Genomic DNA, 14,088 nt, shown 5'->3' with positions numbered 1-14,088 from the left:
CATTACCATTACCATTATTGTTATTACACTCAGGTGGGATAGTAGCATTTGGGATATCTTTTTTATCTTTTGCTTTATAGAGTGATCGTGATCATGATTGTCGCTTTAAAATTGGTAAGAACTGTAAGCATAGGGCTTATAATCAATTGTGAGCAATATGATATATGATATATCAGGATGATATTGTGCGCGTAAATACAGGTCCGAGTATTGTATTATGCTTATTTTAGAACAATAAGAATCAGTCAATGTCACGAAAGATATATTTATATTTATATTTGTATTTGTATATGATAGGAATTGTAGCCAATATCAATTGTTATATTCATATTTATCTTTTCGGCTTATTATATATCTTGTACCATCAATTTTTAATCATCCAAGTACAAAAACCTTGTAAGCTCTTTTGTTTATTTTATTTTTCTATTTTGGAGAACCGAATTCTGGACACCATAAAGATGTTGTATAAATATAATATATATTCTAGCTTGTGCTATCATAATGTCAACATTTGACAAGCTTAAAAATAAAATAAAGATATAAAATAAAGTAAGGTGAACACCAAGGGTCTTTGGTATATTTTTTGTGCTTTTTGAATACAACCCGCGTACAAAATAATAATGTACTTGAATTGTGTTAATGGTTGTGTTCAAACCATCTCAATTTGGTCATACTTGAGTTGCCCTACTATGTATGTACATGCTTATTGCTCTAGTCCTACGCACACTCTATTCAATGAAAGTAAAATCTATCAGACGATTGTTTTTTTTTTATTTACTTTTATTTTAAAGCACATTTTTGTATAAAGCAAAATAAAATAATAGAACCAACCGTTTACAGATTCATATGGTTTTCACAGTATAGACACAGCATTTTCTCTGGACAGTCAGTCATTGGACCCAGGTGGGTTTATAGCATTATATGCATAACTATCATTATAATATAGAGCTCAGTAGATATGCTTGGGCTTATACGTATTATTTTCTCTTCTTTAATACAGTCAAAAACTAAATATACTACTTTACAAGCTCTTTAAAGCTCAATACTAGCAAGCAATATAACTCATTTTTGGATTTGCCTTGTGCAAATCTTTAACAGTGGAATAATATTTAGTGTCCGACAATGTAAAAAAAAACTTTACCGAATTTTGAAAAGCAATGAGCGCCGTTTTAAATTGATATATGTCCACCAATAGATTATATTTATCGTAGCTGATGATGAATTTTGCGTTTGGCACAATCAGAGTTTTTGCGTCGTACAAACTCTGTTTGCCAATAACCAATCTGCCCTGTGATGAAAAGGTCATTCTGGGTTCGGTAGCTAACTCACTTTTTTTTTTTCATTTGATTATGAATGTCCTATACGACCATATAGGAGCTGAAGATACTCCATTAAATATAGGTGGCATTAACTCACCTGGTATTGATATTCTTGAGGATGAAGAACTGAATGAATAGACTGGGTTACCTCATTCATATGCATCCATTTTGAGTGAAGGATGACAGGAAAGAAGTAGCAATATAAACAATAATTTTATGCATATGTGTAAATTGGTAAATTATGCATTATCTGTTGATGGTTCCAGAGGGAAGAGTGTACCAGCTCCAGTCTATCTTTCAAACAAATCATGTGCGCACTGTAAGCATGTACAAGTCGCTAAAATTAAAGCGAGAGGTTCATAAAGAAAATGCACTCCACAACAGATATAAAAGCTGTTCGATTTAGTGATTGAAAAAAAACAAAGAACAGCAAAGGAAACAGCACTCATCACGAGTATAGATGTTTGAATTTCTCAAAATTATGTCAAAACATAAAATTGGGATAAAGAAAGACACATATTTTGTTCTCAGAGGAAGCTTTGTACTAGATGTTATGGTAAACTGACTGAGACCCACCTTCAGTTTCGTGTAGATTACATCGATAAAAGCCCAGCATCTATCCTGATTGGTATAAAAAAAAGACTTTTTGAAGTATTTGAAAAAGTTAGAAAAACCTTCCACTGTAAGGAATTCTGACTGAGTGGTAGCTTTACGAAAGGAGAAAGTTGAAAATTTGGAGAAGAAACACTTGGATTGTTACTAAGGCTTGTATCTTTATCGATCAAGCTAAATTTAACTTTATATTTAAAGAAGTTTTGTTGTTTTTTAGAGGAACACTAGCCAAAGGCATTGCACGCACTAGAAAATGAGTTAAGATTACTATATTATGTGCCACATATTGAGGCACTTGTAATGCTTTCATGGTCTTCAAGTTCTATTTAAAAAGGTTTACTAATTAATTGCATATTTAGGGCGCTTTTAAGATCTTGATGGTCTCAATTGGATTAACGATGTCATCCAAAGGTAGCCACAGGCTCAATGGAGGGGTAACATAGTAACTTTTGTATTTAAAAGGATTTTTTTTGGATCGATCTTTTTGTCATGAAAAAATCAAGGAATATTGTGAAAAAGCCATAGCCATTTTTTGAACACTCATCATTTGGGGTCACATATCTCCATGACAAAAATCCTTTAGATCTGGCTGGAATGGTAAAACGTTTGATCCAGAGAATCCCCTTTAAGTAAAAACCCTACCAGATAACCCCTCTATCGAATTCGTAATCACCTTTGGATGACAGAAATATATTAAGAGAAAGAAGAAGAAGAAATAATGATAAAAAAATAAAATAAAAAGGAAAAGAAGTACCACTATTGAACAGTGTAAAATCACCCAAAAAAAACAGAAAAGTAGAAGCCACAACAGGATCGGTTTAATACCAAAAAAGTACCTTTAGTAGACTTTGGGACCAGGATGTCTAATAAAGTGTTGATGAAGCTAAAAAGGAATAAAGCTGATGTGGCCAGTGTTTTCTACCATAAGGTAAAGAGAAGGAAGATCATCTGTGCCTTTTCAGTGTTGAATAAAAGTGAACATGAAATACCCAAGATTTGCAGCAAATATGGCGCTGATTTTAGGAAGTATTGAACATGTAGAAGGGGACAGTTTACTTGTTTAAGCTGTGAAGCAGTGTCATTAAGAACAAGGGTGTCAAGACCCATACGGTTGCGCTGTAGCTAGTATGCTTTATTAGCATACCATTTTATTGAATTTTTATTATGCCTGCACAAGAAAGACAGCGCAAAATATCGCGAGTTGAACAAGATTATATGCTTAAGGTTTGACTCAAGAGTTGTAGAATATGTAATTAAGTACTAAGATAATAAATCTTATTGCGCAAAGTAATACAAAAAGCCATATATTTATACAAGAGTTCAAATCTCAGGCAGTAGCAAGTAATACTATTAATTAAAAGATAGCATATATTGGATGGCTGTTTAATACATGCAAAAGTATAAAGTATATCTGATTCGTACTCTTTAATCTTCTGGTTTCTTCATTAAGTTGGTGTTAATAAGTCGTAAGATTGTACTAATAAACGTAAATTCAAGTATACGAGTAACACTAGGATTCTCATATAATTTCAAGCTATCAATTTTCTAATATGATTCAAGGCAAAGATCATCTGACAAAGCATTCATATTGGAATTTATAACAATATACTTTTATTATTACTATTAAAGCTTGCGCTCAGAAATATCTCCACTTTTTGGCAAAACCATTTGTAATACAATTGTTAAAAATTCCAATATGATATAGTAAACGAGGACTAAGCATCTGGCTTTAGATTCACTAATCTCCAAATTCAACATGTCAAATGACTCTAATTTTTTTGAAACAAGTAATTTATAGCTCTTTTTCAAATCCTGCAATGTTTTATGAGATACTTCTTGTGATTGATACATATGTAGTCTTGCATTTGAACTAATACACATTTTTTTACTAATAGTACTGTATTAATACACACTATAAAACACATAATCATGGTAGGATTTATGCAAATACACCAAAAAAAAAAACACACGGCTTATATCATCAAGATAATGTTTTATCTTTGTTTTACTTGTGCATAAAATTTTTTCTGGTATCTTAATGGGGCATGGATCAACAGTTTGAATGGATATATTCAAGTAATAAAAAAAAATGCGATGAATGTAGAGCCTTCAACCATTTACTTCTTGAGCCGAGCTTATATTAAGTAGGCGTTGAAGTTTAAACGTCGTTAGTGTTTATTTGTAATGTTCAGAAACCTACTCACTTTTTTTTGGCAGGATACTGCAAAAAATGGTAATATCATAAGATTGATGTAATGGTAAAAATGTGTGACATTATAAAACACTTTAATTTCAACAATTTTCTATATAAACTACATAAATTTTCAACTATTGCTCTTTCCGCATTCTTATACCCTTCATACTTGCATACTGCATACATTTCATACTCGCATTCAACATACATTTCATACTTTCATCCATCATACACTTCATACTTGCATCCAGCATACATTTCACACTTGCATCAAATATACCCTAATCATCAACCTTTCATCCTACTTTTTTATACTTGTAAATATCATTTTTCATTCTTTTATTTCGTACATATTGCATTTTTATCATACCCATTTATTCATTTATCAATATACCGCCCTCAACACCTTTTAAGTAAATCCAAGCAGATCCAAGACAAGCCATGTCAACCTAAAGCCACTCAAAATTCAGACCAAGTTCAAGCCAGTGGCGTACCAAAGATGGGTCAAAGGCAAATTAAAACCAAGTCAAAAAGTATTATCAAACATTCAAGGAGAGGCAGTATATTACTGTTGGAAAACAGCCAAAAGCAGATCCAAAAGGAACACCGTAATTCTACCCAGTTAGAAACAGAAAAAGACCAAGATAGCCGAAAATATGTTGACAATATTTGTCTCATTTATATTTTATACCGTTACATTTTATAATCTTCCTTGATCCATAAATTTAATTTTTAGTATATAATTTAATCTTTAACCCAAAAACAGGCAATTAGCCATGTTTTGTAGTCTGTAATGATAGCAGTAATAGCAACAATTAATCATAATAAATGCCTATCTTACAGATAATACCTTTTGATTCTTATACTGCTTTAGCATATATAATTTTAAATGATTAGATAAGAAAAAACGATGCAACTTTAATGTTGCTGTAGATCCCACAAATTGCTATTTTCCAACTGTAGAGTGAAGAGTTCAATTGCTTATGTAAGCTTTCAATTGCTCAACCTCTCTAGAAAGTATATTTAAATATTACATACAATATATTGAAACGTTACATAATCTCAACCTCATGTTTAAGCATTGCACATCAGCTATTTTATCAATTGAAATTGATTTATTAAGAAAGGTTGGATTTTTTAGACCAATGAAAATTCGGTTTTAGACGAATAGAAAATTAAATACATCCCTAAACACACCCCTAAACACGCACTTTTTCCGTCGTATTAGAGATGACAGAATTCTGATTATTAATCAATGTCTTTGAACAAAAAAGAAGAAGAAGAAAGGGGGGTACCGGTAACATGTAAGATACAACCTGTTAGCTTTGAGAAATTAAACAGACTTGTACATGGATATATCTTATGTCCTTTACTTTGTGTCCTATAGTACAATTCATCCGAGCATGTTTTGTATACTCGTAGTAAGCTCCTATGTACGCGCAGCAAGTTCTTGTACTCCAGAACTTTAAAAATGTCTTAAAAAATTATAGTTTATGAGATGAGGTCAACTTGTTCTTTTCCAATGACCTCAAAATTACCACACGAAATACTCTCAATCATTGCAAAATTTCTCCCTCCAGATACCCGGAGTATTTGTTCAATAGTCTGCAAACAATGGCAACAGCCATTCCAAGATGCAATTCCGAGTGAATTGAGCATCACTAACCATAATCTAAAGGACATTTGCGATCAATTAGATTCAAACATCTACTTTAAAAGACATCTCGTGCAGCATTTAAATTTATATTGCATATCAACACGTAACCGAGAGTATCTTCCAGTATTGCAGAGCCTTTTCCCAGCTATACAATCTTTTCACTATGTAGAGCAAACCAATAGAGATATATCGATCGAATCTTTACTTGATTTTGGTCTCTGGAAGTCTCTCACGCATCTCGATATATATATACAGCAAAGGTCCAATTTTGAAACGAAGAACGTACTCGAAAAATTATCTAGTCTACCGCATATTGTCCATTTTACGTTCATGCGTATGCACCCTTATCTAGCACCAAGTTTCGTTACATGGCAAGATATTGATTGCCTACATAATAATCTACCGCTATTGAGGGTTTTGAAACTTGGAGTACGACTTTTTCCAATATCATCAGACGACATCAGTACCATAAGACAGACCGTCCCTGCCAATAGAATGGCATATGCAAAGTACACGGATTCATATATCGATTCTACGTGGCTATTTTACTTTGCTTTAAAATATCCCTTTCTACGCACAATCGATTTTTCAGATTACTTTCATAAAAGGGAGCCATACGCCGACTACAACAAAGAACGTGAAATGAAATTGCTCTCAACACACCCTAGTTTTTTTCTTCACTTGAAAAATGTGTATGTGTACGAAAACTCTCGCAACGGATGGCCAATGACCACTTTCTACGATACTCTTTCCCACTTCTCTGCTCCACTTAAACATATGGATATTAATATCGCGAACGGTAACGATGGCTATGCTTTAACGCACAATATAAATACATGGGCGAATTTATTCTCGAAAACAATGGAAACACTAGATATCACCGTATCATTTGCCCGACACACCTCAATGTCAAATCCAATTACTCTTTCTATATATCCCAGACTGACAAAACTGGTTATATCTGCCGAATACAAATCTATTGAAATAGATCACATTCTGGATCAATGCCCTGGGTTACTAATGCTCAAGTTATCTAAAAACGCAATTAGTCTCAGAAATCCCTCATCAGCTTTTCAGTCAACACATGGTCTACGAAAACTATATGTAGATATATCAGACACCAATATACGTGTTATAAACTACGTCTCCTCCCGTTGCAGGCAGTTAAAATATCTAACTTTGGATAAAATAGCACCCAAGGATACCGATTTTGACAAAACAGGCTATTTACTTTTTGACATGTCCTTTTCTCAGTTGAATGAGCTTAGAATGTGGGACTTGAAGCTTGAGGGCGGATTCAAGTTTTTTGTTATTGAGCAAGCAGAAACTGTTTTACAGTACACCGAAAATAGTCCAATGGGACACTCATCAGAACAAAGCTCTTCGACACAAGGCTATAGGTCAGAGTGGTATCACACAGGGAAGGATGGACCACTCGGTAGAGAAAAGAAAATCGTGTGGAAGCTTAAAGAAGACGACGTTGAATTTGTCAAGACATATTATCAAAAAGCCAAAGACAAAAATTCATATTCATATAAGCCCAGTAAGCCGCAAAGTGATTACTTGGAGGATTTGACATCAAAAGCATCCTGGAAAGAGGATGTTTATGGAGGTTATGTAGTATTTAGATGTAAACATGTCAAAAAATACAACGTCGGCTTGTAGAAGTTATTCTTTTTAAGAAAAAGCTCTAATAAATTATCTTGTTTTGGTTGTCTATGTATTTAAATCTCATTTGAATATAGCTGTGTTTCAATGTAAGATATACGTACAAAGTATAGAATAGAATAAACCTTTATAATGTCCTAAGGAAATATCCACTATACTTTGATAAGCCTTATTTAAATCAATAGAGCTAAGCAAATCAAACTAAAATTCAATACAGAAAAAGAAAAGAGCAATAATCTATTGGAAATATTAAAGGTGCATGGATATTGACATACAATGTTGAGGATGTGCTTTTTTTTTATACATGAAAGTCGAAGAAATAAATACAAAAAGGGAAATGCCTTGTTTGAGTAAAGAGAAATAGAGAAAGAAAGAAAATAAAGAAGTAAAAAAAATAGAGTATAGCAAAATGTCTAAAACGATGTAATATTATTATGATTTCTAACGCTTTCCCTTGTAACCACCCTTCTTGGGCGAGCGGTTCGACTTCTCCTTTCTTTTGTCTTTTTCAACACGACCCTTACGGATCTGACTTGCGTTCTTCAATTCACTGCGTACGTTACGACCGCCAACACGTTTCTGACCCATAGGTGCTTTACCACCAGCCTTGTTTCCGGCCTTGTTTTCACCGCGTTGAGGTTGATCTGGCTGACCACTCTGGCGCTTCTTCATCTTACGGTCGTAATCCAGAGCAAGAGGATCAAGGGGTTTAGCTTCGTCGTTACGTTGATGACGGAACTTCTTCTGGTTCATGTTGCGTGCAGATGCCAGCTCTTGCTCACCAGCACGGGGCAGATCAATATGTGTCTTCTTACTCCATTCGTTGAATCGTCCGCTCTTAAACGAAGCCGAAATCAAAGCACCACTTTCGGTACGGATCATCTTCTTGTTGTCTGAACCAATACCCATACCCTTGACGAAGTTCTTCTTCTTGGCATCCCATCTCAATTGGTTCTTGTTGGAGGTCATGGTATCGTTTTCATCACCAATCAAGTCAAGTTGGGCCTTGGCAGCTTGTTCCATAAAGTTACCGGTGGTGTTCATGGAGTAACCACGTTCAGTGTTAGCATCCTTCTGAGTATAGTCAATATAGAATTGCTCATCACGGTAAGATGTTTTGGTTTCTGGAGAAGTAAAATTGAGTAAGTATCTATTTTGTTTTCAGTAAGAGAAAAAAATACTAGCTTACTTTTCTCTTTCTTGCTGGGAATGTGAAATGCTGATGCAAGTTCTTCTTCGTCGACATCTTCACCCAAATCTTCTTTATCTGCCTCAGCCTTCTCCTTGGTCTGCTCTGCTGCTTTAGCGGCAGCTTTTTGTGTACGCTGTGCATTAATAATGCTGCCGACAGTCTCTCTACGCTGACGCATTACAAGAGTACCAGCAGTAGCCTTCTTGATACCACGCTGACCAACCTCAAAGATGGTCTATATTTTTATACCATCACATCATATATCAATACTTGTGCTCTATAAACATTTTTTATTCTTCCTTTTGTATCTTACCTCAGCAGGACGGAACCCGGAAATCTGGTTAATCAAAGCCAGGCGCTCCTGTTCTGGTGCACTGCTGTTTTCCTCATTAACTTTTTTTTTGTTAGAAGAAGGAAAAATACAGGACATTAATATATTATATTTTAATTATTCGCATTCTTTTTTTTTCTGCGCAAAACTTACTTAATAAGGGGTGCATTTCCAAATAAGCTTCACTCTTCATCACCTTTTTGGCACGGGTGTAACTCTCGGGAGCAGCACGGGGTTTAGTACGGTTATAAAGTCCAAATGCATTAATGGCGGTCTTTTGGAGACCCTGGAGACCAGCATCCTCCTCAACACGTTGGAACACCCACGAGATATCATCGTTCAAAGAGTCCTTGGGCAAAGAACCAATCACCAACTCAGTAGTGTAATCAGGCTTCTTTTTAGTCGAGCTTCCGACCACCAAAGGACGGGTCAAGAAGAGTTCAAGATCAACTAGGTAAGGCAACTCCTCGGATGTGACCAAAGAATAAGCCCAACCGCGACGACCGGCACGAGCAGCACGACCGACACGATGCACGAAAACCTTGGATGAGCCGCTGAAATCGTAGTTGATGACGTTCTCAAGAATGGGAATATCAATACCACGAGCAGCAACATCTGTTACGACCAAAAGGTTGGTAATACCAGTACGGAAACGAGTGATTTGGATGTTACGTGCGGTTTGATCAAGAGAACCATAGACATAAGACACATTGTAGCCTGACATGGTCAGAATAGTAGAAAGGTATTCGACGTGATGCTTTGTAGACACAAAGAGAATTGTCTGGTGGTCATCAACGGTGGCAACTTGGCGCTTTTTCTTGTGCTTCTTGTCAAATAACACGCTATCATCTACCATAGGTTTCTTAGGGAGCTTAATCACAGAGCGCAACAGGTACAAAAGAGCAGCTTCCTTCTCGACTTCCTTGACTGCAAAGAAGGCCATTTCAAGATCTCTACTGATCTTGGTATCCACATCCAAACGGACGAGAGTAGGTTCTTGGAGACCAGCCTTGGCAAAGTCTACCAACATCTTGGGAAGAGTGGCAGAAAAAAGGAGAGTCTGGCGACTGGGAGGCAAGCGAGAAAGAATTTCGTGTAATTGGACAGCAAAACCCATCTCGAAAAGACGATCAGCTTCATCAAAAACAACATACTCGATAGTGCGCAAATCCAGTTCCATTTCAACAGCCAAATGGAGCAAACGACCAGGAGTAGCGATCAGAATATCGGGGTTGCTTGCAATCATATTGAACTGATCATCCAAACTGTCACCACCAACAAGCGAGCAACTGCGGATATCAGTGTACTTTCCGAGTTCCTTGCAGACCTTTTGGGTCTGGAGGGCCAGTTCACGGGAGGGTGAAAGTACCAAACCTCTAGCACCAACCTTGGCCGAGTGAGTCTTGAGGCGCTCCAACATAGGGATCAGGAAAGCAGCGGTCTTTCCGGAACCTGTACGAGCCATACCCACAACATCGTCACCCTGCATCACAAGAGGAATACATCTACGCTGAATGGGAGTAGGAACCTTAAATCCCTTGTGAAGAATAGCTTTGTAAATAGGATGGCTAAGACCCATGGATTGGAAGCCACCTGATTTTTTGTTTTTACGGTTTGCAGCCAAAGTCTCGGTGGCAATAAACTTGGCTTCATCACCACTATCGTCACTATCTTCCATGGTAATAGGTGCTGGCTTAGGAGTAGAAGCAGCTACACGAACGGCAGGTTGAGCGGCGGGGGCAGTTGTCAAGCTACTAAACATATCCATCTCGAGATCCGAATCTTCATCGTCAATATCATTGTTGTTAGTGGTTTGTGCGGTGGGTTTGCGAGGAACGATCTCGAAATCAGAATCTTCTTCTTCTTCCTTTGTTTTAGAAAACTTTTTCTTTTGGTATTCTTGACGTCTCTGCTTCGTCTTGGATCGCTCAACCGGGGCTTTTGTTACTGGTTCTTCTGTCTTGGGTTTTGATTCGCGTTTGATGGCTCGGTTGATCTTGTTGGTTTTGTTGGTCTTTCCGATCTTATTGATCTTCTTGTTAGCCACCTTGATAGAGGTTGTAGGCTTTTTTGCCGTCTTGTTTGTAGGTTTTTTGGGTGCCATGATCGTTTCTGCGATGACTTCAAAAAAAAAACTCCCCCTTTTTTCTTTTCGATAAATTATGCTCGGTTTTGCGCACACATACATATTTGTGGTGGCTTGGCTTCTCCCTTTTTGGACGGGCGGTGGTTGAGCAGTCTGCATTTTGGTACACTCCAAATATGGATATATATTCTTTCCCCTATTCTTGGTGGATCTGTCTTTTTTTTTATTATCTCATCTTTCTCTTTCCTCTAAAGCTTTTTTTTTTAAAAGAAAACTATCTTGATTTAATTCTTTAGTTTTACTATGACAATTGAGGAACCTAAGCTCAATGGCCATGTTTCAACCAAGGAGGCTGCTAAGTCGACCACTAATACAAATGATCGATTTGAAAACAGCTTAGAGAGTTCAGACGCGGTCTCCCAATTGATAGATATGGAGGTAATAGGTTTTTGCTGTACTGTTCACAAGCTAAATAGATCGAGTAATGAAGACAGACAAAGAATACATGTGTGTACACACAAGAAAGGAGAATATAATAATTAATTTCTTTCTTGTGTTGTGGCAGCTTGGAAATGCGTGCTTGTTGGACAAGGTCAAGCAAGATATGCAGACGGTCAAAGTAAAGTAAAAATACATACATAACTGCCCATCAAGAATTAAGATCTTTTAAATAACCAGAGAGTCTAATACTTCTACCTTATGCTCAACAAATATTTAAGGACATATCATTCTTCCTGAAGAAACGCGCTTTGATTGAAGAGGAATATGGAAGACAAATGATAAAACTTACGCAAACAATGTCAGAGACAGTTGATAAAGCACCACTTCGCACAGGGTGAGGTCGAATATCGGATGTTCTTATTTTTTGCCTAAATAATACGCCATGTACATATCTACATATACATATATGACAAACTTACTTTAGTTATTGTGTGCAAAGAACCTTGTCAGATTCATGGTCTTCCTATCTCAAGGTACATGAAAAAGTGGGAGAAAATCGAGTTAGATTTTCTCAGGACATTGTCGATATTTCGGATGACCTCTTATTTCTACACCGAGACACAGAAAAGGAACGAAAGCAGGTAAGTCGAAAAGCACATTTCTGAAATATATTCCCTTATAACATAGACTTTATTATAAATTGAATTTAGATCAAAGACTTGGGAATCAAGCACGAGAAATTGCTAGGAGACGCAGATATAGCTCTTGAAAAGGTAAAAGGAAAAAAAAAGTCAGGAGGAAAGGAGAATATGCTGATCTAGATGCAATAGGTCAAACAAAGGTATGACCAAATGAGCGAGGAGTGGGAAAAGGCTATATTGCAAAAGAATGGCGAGACTGTAGCCGTTACCAAGAAGGCGATCTTCAAATCAAACAAAACTCAAGCACAGGTATGTTTGAATAAATTGTTGTAGCAGTTTAAATTTAACCCATGTGTATTGTGTTTTATTTTGTTACATATGTATATACAGTTGGGTAAAATAGAAGAAGAGGCACGTACAAAGGCTGGAATAGCAGATCAAGCTTACCGTCACCAGTTAAAGCTTACCAACCAAAGTCGAAATGAATACTATACCGTTCACCTTCCAAAGATCATTACCGTAAAGTAGTTTGTATATTCACGTTGTGACAACTATGTGCGTATGCATATATGTATCAATATGTATTTGCTGTGTATTTTTTTTAGGATCTCAAGGCAGTAGGGGACGAGTGTTGTGTTGCGATGAGGTATCAGCTTGCTCGATATGCCTATCGATTTGAGCAAGCACTGGTATCGGATGGTATGGAGATCGACCCTGAAGACGGTAAATTTCTTTCCTTGTATTATTGACACTGTTCTACACACACATACACAACCTATCAAAGAAGCTAACAGTCAGCTTTAATAAATATTTTCTAGGAGATGGACTGCGATCGCTGGCCGAAAAAATTGACCATGTTGGCGATCTTAATGGATATATTCAATCTTGTCAAGCACGCGTGGCAAAGGTTCAAAAACTTGATATTCCATTTAGGGAATACAGTATGGTAAAATAATAAATATTACAAGCCTAACTAATATTAGCAAATTTAGTCTAATATATACACACACACTTATATGTTTACTAGTCTGCCTCTGCACTTCAAGTATTGAATCCAAACCCTGTGTTTGGTGTATCTCTGGATGAGCTGATGGAACGTACAGGCGCAGAAGTGCCCTTAATTGTTCTTAAGTGTACAGCAGCGGTTGAATTGTATGGTCTCCACAGTACTGGTATATACCGTCTATCCGGAACAAACAGTCAGATTCTCAAGCTTAAAACAGCATTTGATCGAGGCAAGTGCATCATTTATTACATTATCTTGAGAAACATTGTTTTGATATTCTAGCTTAGACGCCAATGCCGTTGATTTCAATTCTGAGGAGTATATGTGCGATGTAAACAATATAACCAGTGTGTTAAAGCTGTGGTTTCGTGAATTACCTGACCCTTTATTGCCTCGGCACATGTACAATGATTTTATCAGTAAAGCAAGTAAGAAGCGGCTAATTTTGTCCTACAAATACATTCATACACAAATAAGATGCTCACAAAAATTGGCTTGGTTGTTCTTGGATAAGTTGAGATTGGAGATGAACGAAAAAGAGTATTGGCATTCCACACCCTAATTAATGAACTATCGGATGCGCATTATTCTACGCTGAAACATCTCATGTGCCATTTAAACAAGTAAGCCCAATATATCATTTTAATAAAGCTAGATTAATTAACATAAACAAAGGATACAAGCAAACGAGGAACACAATCGAATGGGAATAAGTAATCTAGCGACTATATTTGGTCTCACTCTTATGGGAAATGATACAGACGACCCAAGACAAGGATCACCCACTGAACAGGATAATAGGCGACTGGCTGAGATGCAATACAATGTTTGTGTAGTTCACACAATTCTTGAATACTATGATTTGATCTTCGAATAACAGTTGCGCAATATACCAGCATCCTTAATATATCATTAAAGAAAACGCAATTCAACCTGACAAT

The 14,088-nt window shown here is 36.4% G+C and overlaps 5 protein-coding genes across 5 annotated transcripts; 3 read left to right on the top strand and 2 right to left on the bottom strand.

Annotated features, from left to right (window-relative positions):
- Nucleotides 1–620: 620 nt before the first annotated feature.
- Nucleotides 621–1,457, top strand: PHYBLDRAFT_163168 (hypothetical protein; the record flags this gene model as incomplete). Its single annotated transcript, XM_018434748.1, has 3 exons — nt 621–741; nt 825–907; nt 1,212–1,457. 3 exons carry the CDS (start codon nt 621–623, stop codon nt 1,455–1,457), a joined length of 450 nt encoding a protein of 149 aa, XP_018298161.1.
- A 2,097-nt stretch (nt 1,458–3,554) lies between these two features.
- On the bottom strand, nt 3,555–4,335 carry PHYBLDRAFT_59167 (hypothetical protein; the record flags this gene model as incomplete). The annotated part of the gene is made up of 2 exons (XM_018440445.1): nt 3,555–3,819; nt 4,286–4,335. 2 exons carry the CDS (start codon nt 4,333–4,335, stop codon nt 3,555–3,557), a joined length of 315 nt encoding a protein of 104 aa, XP_018298160.1.
- Nucleotides 4,336–5,380: 1,045 nt separating this feature from the next.
- Nucleotides 5,381–7,447, top strand: PHYBLDRAFT_163167 (hypothetical protein; the record flags this gene model as incomplete). Its single annotated transcript, XM_018434747.1, has 2 exons — nt 5,381–5,429; nt 5,616–7,447. The coding sequence occupies 2 exons, from the start codon at nt 5,381–5,383 to the stop codon at nt 7,445–7,447; spliced, it is 1,881 nt and encodes a 626-aa protein (XP_018298159.1).
- Nucleotides 7,448–7,891: 444 nt separating this feature from the next.
- PHYBLDRAFT_14395 (hypothetical protein) lies at nt 7,892–10,651 on the bottom strand (the record flags this gene model as incomplete). The annotated part of the gene is made up of 5 exons (XM_018431108.1): nt 7,892–8,043; nt 8,107–8,574; nt 8,640–8,877; nt 8,956–9,035; nt 9,127–10,651. The coding sequence occupies 5 exons, from the start codon at nt 10,649–10,651 to the stop codon at nt 7,892–7,894; spliced, it is 2,463 nt and encodes an 820-aa protein (XP_018298158.1).
- A 711-nt stretch (nt 10,652–11,362) lies between these two features.
- PHYBLDRAFT_163165 (hypothetical protein) lies at nt 11,363–14,024 on the top strand (the record flags this gene model as incomplete). Its single annotated transcript, XM_018434746.1, has 13 exons — nt 11,363–11,497; nt 11,625–11,678; nt 11,779–11,894; nt 12,000–12,141; nt 12,211–12,273; nt 12,331–12,450; nt 12,532–12,660; nt 12,747–12,864; nt 12,960–13,087; nt 13,169–13,380; nt 13,430–13,575; nt 13,662–13,770; nt 13,823–14,024. The coding sequence occupies 13 exons, from the start codon at nt 11,363–11,365 to the stop codon at nt 14,022–14,024; spliced, it is 1,674 nt and encodes a 557-aa protein (XP_018298157.1).
- Between the last annotated feature and the right edge of the window lie 64 nt (nt 14,025–14,088).

Source organism: Phycomyces blakesleeanus (assembly GCF_001638985.1).
Source record: "Phycomyces blakesleeanus NRRL 1555(-) unplaced genomic scaffold PHYBLscaffold_2, whole genome shotgun sequence".
Lineage (NCBI taxonomy): Eukaryota > Fungi > Mucoromycota > Mucoromycetes > Mucorales > Phycomycetaceae > Phycomyces > Phycomyces blakesleeanus.
This window is presented reverse-complemented; position numbering and strand designations above follow the sequence as displayed.